Below are 8,025 nucleotides of genomic sequence, written 5' to 3'. Positions count from 1 at the left end.
TCTTAGTATTTTATATTTCTTATCAAAGTATCTTTCCTCAGTACACCACTCTACCCCCACTATTCATGTGGAAAGAGATGTGGTTTCCTATATTCTTAAGCTATAGTGGCGAAGGGAGAATTATCCAGTTCAAAATACTAAGAGATGTGATAGTGGCAAATACAGAAAATCCTCAACAATAAAACATTTGAAGTAATAGAGCACGGAATAAACATAACTGATAATACTTGAAATAGAATGTCTGCACAGATACAACTCTGCATGAATAAATACAAGTAATAAAATCACAAGGAGAATCCTTAGATCCATCTTTAATATCACAAACTAAAATGGAGGGAATGTTGAACATGTAACAGACTTTAGTTAAGTCTCAGTTACAATATGGTATACACTTTTGGTTGTCATATAAGCATATAAAAGTGCAATAAATTTAATATGATGTTGTTGCGCGATGAGGGGCTTTTGATTGAAGAGTAGCTGAAAAATTTGGGAAAACATCTGGTAAAAAAAACCCAATCATTTTAGGTACTATGAAGGGCTATGATAGGATAAGCAATTGGATGCTTCCAGTCGTCAGTGAGGGCACAAAAGTTTAAAACTAAGAAAGTATTTTTCACACTGATTTAATTGAAAAAAATTCCAATTCTTAGTTCTAAACTATGGTTGATGCACACCCCACAAATTTTAATGTCAGATACTTTTAGAAATAACATGTTAAAAAGCATCAACTAAATAAAATTCAACTAGCTGGCTGAAGAAAACACCAGTAAGCCTTTTGACTTGAAAGGCATATTTTTCTTTGTACAATGTAAATGGAGACACAGGTAACTAAATACTCCAACTGTCCTAGTCCAATTTGTACCCCATAGGCAACATAAAACTACCACTCGATATTGGGAACTTGAAGCATTTTAAACAGTCTCCTACAAATTTAGCTCAATCCTTTATACTATGCTCATTTTGATGAACATGGGGATTAAAAACTGACTTAAAAGAGGCAGAAAGGCATGATAACTGCAACTTCACAAATTTCAGCACAAGACCGATCTTACGATAAGCCATCAGAGATCCCACAGAAACACAGAAGTTAGAAGTAGTAAGCCATTCAACTCCTCGAACCTGTTCTGCCATTCAAAATAATCATGGCTGATCATCAAGCCAAATGCCCTAACTTGCACACCACCACTGCCACCGCCCCCCAGCCCCAAGGTAATGGCAGAGGTAGTGAATTTCACAGTCTTACCACTTTCTCGGTGAGGAATTCATAAGGTTTACCCCTTATCCTTAAACTATGACCCTTACTTCAAAACTCCCCCACCATCAGAAACATCTTTCCTTAACTTGTTTAGTTCTGTTGGAAATTATAGGTTTCCATGAGTCTCCACCCACCCACCCCTGCCAATTTGGCAAACCTTTGCTACATTCCTTCCATAGCAAGGGCATTCTTTCACAGATAAGGAGACCAAAACTGCACCCAATATTCCAGGTGCAGCCTCACCAATGCCCTGCATTGCTACGGTTATACATCCTTGTTCTTGTACTCTAATCCTCCCATTATGAAGCCCAACATAAAGTTTGTCTTCTTTGCTGCCTCCTGCAGCTGTACATTTACTTTCAGTGATTGGTGCACAAGGACACCCAGGTCTTCTGGACTAGTCCCCTCGCTCCATGTACAGCCAGGTAATAATCTGCTTTCATATTTTTACTACTATAATGGATAAATTTACATTTATCCACATTATACTCACATGTCACCCTTCCACCCAGCTTTGTCTCATCTGCAAGTTTGGAGATATTAGATTTAGTTCCCTCACGTGAATCACTGTGATTAGCTAAGATGCTATGACAGACCCCCGCAGTACCTCACCAGTCAATGTCTGCATTCAGAAAAAAGTGATTTATTCCTATTGTTTCCTGTCTGCTAACCATCTCAATATACTACCCCAATCCCATGCAACTTAAATCTACATTCTTGATAAACAATACAACTTCCATATTTCTGACAAACAAAATCTCAGAATGGAGAAGTTCATGTTATCCTCCAACTGCACACAAATTTGGAGCAGGAGCCATTTAGCCCCTTGAGCTAGTTCTGTAATTCAATAAGATTATGCCTGATCCAACCATGACTTGAATTCCACTTTCCAAACCACCTCCGATAGATTTTTGCCTAAGCAGGAAACCAAATTTTATTTCTCTTTGCCTTAAGTAGTATCAATTCTCCCACTTCCATCATACTGGGGAAAACAGCTCTAAAGACTCTCACATGTCAAAAAAAAGGGCCTTATTCTCTATTTTAAAATGCAAGACCCCAATCTTTAAATTATGTCTTGTAGTTCTCATCTTCCCAAGAGCAAGAAACATTGGTTAAGAGATAAATATTAGTTGAGACAGTGTCAAACCTTATTTCAAAAGAGGTCTAAGTGTGTTACAGCAGTTCAGAGATTGACTCAACTGATGCCAAGAATGGATATTTTGAGGACAAGTTGGACAGCTAGGAGTTTAAAAAGAATAAAAAAAAGGCGTTATTATTGAAAGAATTTGTTGAGAGGATTTGATTCCTGAGAATAGCAGTTTTGTCATGCGAGGACAAATTAGGCTGACGGGGCCTCTACTCACTGTAGCTTAGAAGAAAGTGAGGATTTACCCACAGTGAAGCTTATCCTCACGCCTTGCACATCACTGCTCCTGGAAATGTTCCCACATTAAAAGATTTTTCATATACTTTATGCACATCGTTTCAAAAGCTTGCACTCTATTTAGTGTCAAAAAATAAACTTTTTCTTTCTTAAACATAGTCAGCAAGATGGTCTCCATGCTTAATATGGTAGACAATTCCACAAATGCACCCGAGTGAAGAAATTTTCCATTTATCTCAGTCCAAAATCACCTACTGGATATCTTGTCAGTATGACGCTTTGATATGGAAACTCACCATAGCCAGACCAAACATCATTCTTGAATACAGTCTGTCAGACTATTATATTTTTCAATGAGATCCCTGGCTAACATTTATCCCTTAACCAAGGCATCCAAAACAAAGTCTAGTTACTTAACCCACTGCTGTTTGCAGGACATTGCTGTGCACAAACTGGTTGCAACATTTTCCTACTGTACTGAATTGACATTTCAGAACATGGGTGTGAACACACTAGACAAAACAAAGCCCTCCAAAAGCTATTATTCAAGTTTCCTAATGTTGGTCAGTTCAGTGACAGTTGCTTGTACAGCAAACTTCAAAACAGTAACAGCTCTTCCAAACAAAAGTATCCAATGTTTCACACTGAGAACAAACACCAAATGACAAGAATATAATAAAACAAAAGAACTGCAGATACTGCAGATCTGAAACAAAAACAGACATATCTGGAAAAATTCAGTAGGTCCGGCAGCATCTGTGGTGGAGAAAGCAGAAAGAAGAATCACTGAACTCAAAATGTTAACTCTGCTTTCTCTGCCACAAATGCTACCAGACCTACTGAGTTTCAACAAAATGACACAATTTTCCACCTAAGACATAATAAAACATATTAACACACAAGACCAATTGGAATTCTTCAGGGACAGAGGTTTTGGCTTACCCTCACCTATCACTTGACTGTTCCTGGAAATGTTCCCACAGTAATTTTTTTCAAATAATTTAAGCACATTGTTTTTATAAGCTTGCACACGTAAAATGTTAAATAAATTGTATTAGTACCCATTCACCTCAGGTGGAGAAAAGAAAAACTTGTTTTAGTAAATGTCCAAGATAAAAGTTACCGTCCCAGAAATAAATATTTACATATCATCGACAAACATATCCTTTGCTTGCGCACAAGACAAATAAACTTGACTATGTATGATTTGACAAAAATTCATGTTACGTGGCTACGAGACGCACAAAGATAGCCGTTGACACTGAGGGTGCAGAATGAAACTAGCAAGTCCAACAGTCACACACAATCTTTGTTCATCTCTCCACCAGCACCTAGCACCTTTGGAGTCTCCAATAGCTGAAAGTACCCGGCAGCACTTACTGTCCGGTCGGGATCTACTTCTAAACAACAAACATCTTCACCAGTTTTGACAGTACAGCGATCCGGCACCCCAATGCTGTGCTCTTTCAAACAACTGCGCTCGACTGACAGAAGTAAACGAGATGATTCATCAGCTCCATTCCTACATCTTCTCAGAGTAGGCGAGAAATATTGGCTTCCTCCACACCTCCCCCACCCGAGACAGTCAAATCCTTTTTAGTCCCCCACCCCCATCCTCATCTCTCTCCTCTCCGTCCCACTCACACCATCCTCACTTCCATTCCCCGTCTCCCACGACCACCTAGCCCACCTGCCTCCGCCGCGTTTCCCAGGGCCCCAGACATTAAAGTAACGACATGGCGACTCCAACGTCATTTACCTTGAAGGGATTGTTAAACTCAGGATCGGCAAAGGGATTACTATCGAAATCCGCCATCTCCACGCGTTTCGACACCTTTCCTACGCTCCGTATATATTCCAAGGCGTCTATTAAAGGGTTTTCTCCACCCACCGCCTTTAATCCGCACTCGGCTCACATCCGAGAAAAAATGGCACCGCCGGAAGTGGCGCTTTCGGTTCTGGGGTTTAACATTACGTCACCGGGCTGTGCAGCCGAACACTTACTGCCAGGAGGATAACATGGAAAGTGACAAGGACAGTTCTGCTTTCTGCAGCAACATTGTTTGTAAATTCCACCTGAAGAAAGACATTTCCTTTTGTGTTGGAGGTGCAACTGCCAACCCTACTTTCACAATAAGTTTTTAGTAGGTGTCATTGTGAATCTACCCACAGCATATGGACTGCAGCAGTTCAAGAAGGCAGCTCAGCGCCCCGTTTTCAAGAACATACACATACCATGATTTTTTTTAAAAAAAGGTTTTAACACAATGTTATTAAATTGCATGCTTCCACAAAAGGTGTGCAAAAATAGTGCAGAGTTGTTTGCTTAATCCTCAGAAAGTGGTACATTTTAAATGGTGAACACAGCAGAAAATCTACGTTTTTTTCAGAGATGTTATTCTGGAGCAGGTGGGATTTGAACTCAGATCTGTAGGTCCAGGGGTAGGGACACTACCACTGGACAACAAGAGGGCCCCTGGATCTGTTTTTCTTTTTTTCTGTGCCACAAGAAGGCCCAGCAGTAATGCTTATTTTTTTCTTGTATTTTCCCTCAAATCACCTGAGGTTTTATATTTGTATATATGAGATAGAAAAAATAAAGACACCATTGTGAATAGATATTATTCTTTTAATTTCCTTGCCTCTACTACCAGGAAAACACCCATGTGACCAACTGAATATTTAGGAGCAAAGCAAGTTAAGGGCAATGCTGATATCAAAAACACGTAAAGGGGGGATGTAGGGAGAGACAGACACAAACTTTCTATGCTGAAAAGCTACTGTTGACTAACCTTGTCAGACAAGGGCAGAACCTTCCATGGAATTTCACAGAATTCAAACAGGGGGAGCAACTCTTTTGTTGGAGTAAACAAACAGATTGAAGAATTCTAATTAAGCTGCATCAAATCTGAGGTAGGAAATGTAAGATGTGGTGAATTAAGTTTCAAATCAAAAAACAAAGTGAAGAAAAAGATTAGAGTCCAAGAAAATGTCTAAAAGTCAGAATGAACAAGTTTAAACCTTTTATAAATTTTTAAATGTTCCAAATAATTAAAATGGGAAGGAACATTAACCTACACTTAGAAAAAAAACATTGTCAGAGGTTGTATAATAATATCTACATTTCAATGAATCATTATACATTTTTAGCAGACATGGTTCCTTGTTGAGATCAAGGAAGAGATTAGAAAATCAGTATTTAAACCCTAGCATATATCTTGTTCAATTGATTGGACTAGCAATTTAGAGACCATGATTCATGATCTGGAAATGTAAATTCAAATCCCACCAAAAAGGAGAGTAATATAAATTCAGTTTATATAAATAAATCTCCCATGGAATGTTAGTCTCAGTAATGGTAACTATAAAACTGTTGGATTATTATTGAAAAGCCCAGTTCTTAAAAAATACCATAAAAAGAGGCATCACTGATTAGGCCAGCATTTATTGCCCATCCCTAAAAGTCAACTACATTGCTCTAGATTTGAGTCACATGTAGGCCAGATCAGGTAAGAACAGTGGTTTCCTTTCCTAAAGGACATTAGTGTACCAGATAGATCAACAATGGTCATTATTAGACTCTCAATTCCAGATTTATCGGACCCAGGTCCCCAGAACAGTGACCTGGGGTTCTGGATTAATTGTCTGGTGATAGTACCACTATTCCAATGCCTCCCCATTGATTTACTTATATTCTTTGGGGAAGGAAATCTGCCATCATTACCCAGTTATAGACTGGACTTAGAGTGACATGACTGATCTTATCTGTTTCTGAAATGCCCACCAATCACAGTATCACAAATAAAAACTAAATTAAGAATAAAACTGGACAGACCAACCAATATTGACCCCTGGCGTTGAACATGATAACAACATATCCAGCCAGTCAAAATTGCAAAGTCCTCACTGACACTTGAGGATTTGTACCACGGGCTGAACAACTGACTTGTCCAGTAACAGCCTGACATAGCCATACTCAACAAATCATATAGCCAATGTTCCAGACTCCTCCATCTCCATTTCTGGGTATTTTTGTTCCTACACCATTGTGCCTACCATGTTTCTTGGTGGGCTAGTGGTGAGGAATTAGCACATTTGATGCAGAGGGCCAGGTTCATTTCTGGTCATGGAATGACACTTTTAGGGATGGCATGGTGGCTCAGTGGTTAGCACTGCTGCCTCACAGCACCAGGAACCTGGGTTCAATTCCAGCCTCAGGCTGGAATTTGCACATTCGCACATTGTGTGGAGTTTGCACATTCTCCCCGTGTCTGTGTGGGATTCCTCCAATTGCTCCAGTTTCCTCCCATAGTCCAAAAATGTGTTGATGAAGGGTCTGGGCCCAAAACATCGACTCTGATGCTGCCTGACCTGCTATGTTCCTCCAGCTCCACACTGTATCGACTCTACACTTGCAGTTCTTGCTATCTCCGATGTGCAGATTAGGTGGATTGCCCAGGGATGTGCAGGCTAGGTGGATTGGCTTTGGGGAATGCCAGGTTTCAGGGATAGGGTAGGGGGTGGGTCTGGGTGGGTTGCTTTTCGTAGGGTCACTGCGGTCTCAATGGACTAAATGGCCTGCTTGTGTGCAGTGGCCAGTTCAACGCACAACATCAAAAGTGGACTATAACCTGGTATCATGTGACTTCTGACTTTATACATGGCACTAATTTTTTAATCCATTTTTAATTGGATTGCCTGATCACTGAAAGTCATTGGTGAGAGAACCAATGTCAGGTAACTATCTACTTAACCTTGTCCTCACCCATCTACATTTCACACATGCATCTATACATGACAGTATTGATAGGATTGACTTTTGGAGGCGAAGTCCTGTTTTCAAACTTAGGATGTTCCCTATCGTATTGTGGGATACAATCACTATACTAAATTGGATACATTCAGAACAGACTTAGCAGCTCAGAAAAGACATCCATGAAGCACCTTGGGTCACAGCAGCAGAATTGTGTTCTACCCTTACCTGCATCTGACGTGATTCGCACTCTGTACTATTACCAGCAAGCTGAAGAATAAATCCTGGTTCAATGAAGAATATAGAGGAGCATGCCAGGAGCAGGACCAGGCACACCTAAAAATGAGGTGCCAAACTGGAGAAACTACAGCAGAACATTTATCCCCTGTTCAATACAGTCATGGCTGATCTGAGACTGAACTCCACATATTTATGCCCATACTCCATCATGCTTTCACTTTGAATTTCAAGGTTGCAGGTTTCAGTTTCACCTTACAGCTTGAGCTGAAAAGTAACAATGCTAACATTGCACTGCAGTATATAGAGAACAAGGAATTAATTGTAGGAGGTGCTACCCTTTGGCTAAAGTCCTGGCTGCCTGCTCTGATAGATGCAAAAGATCCTGTTGAACTA

General features: G+C 40.0%; 1 protein-coding gene across 2 annotated transcripts in view; it reads right to left on the bottom strand.

Moving 5' to 3' along the window:
* Positions 1-4,602, bottom strand: part of scamp1 (secretory carrier membrane protein 1) — a 59,900-nt gene extending 55,298 nt beyond the window's left edge. Inside the window, exon 1 of one of the 2 annotated variants that reach the window (XM_048620425.1) lies at positions 4,399-4,602. In XM_048620425.1, coding sequence (XP_048476382.1) covers positions 4,399-4,455 — 57 coding nt within the window. In that variant the 5' untranslated portion in view covers positions 4,456-4,602. The remainder of the gene's footprint in view (positions 1-4,398) is intronic. The other variant, XM_020530600.2, reaches the window with a different exon arrangement.
* Positions 4,603-8,025: the final 3,423 nt, after the last annotated feature.

Source organism: Rhincodon typus, chromosome 3 (assembly GCF_021869965.1).
Source record: "Rhincodon typus isolate 14 chromosome 3, sRhiTyp1.1, whole genome shotgun sequence".
NCBI classification, from domain to species: domain Eukaryota; kingdom Metazoa; phylum Chordata; class Chondrichthyes; order Orectolobiformes; family Rhincodontidae; genus Rhincodon; species Rhincodon typus.
Note: the sequence above shows the minus strand (reverse complement) of the source record. Positions and strands in the feature narration are given on the sequence as shown.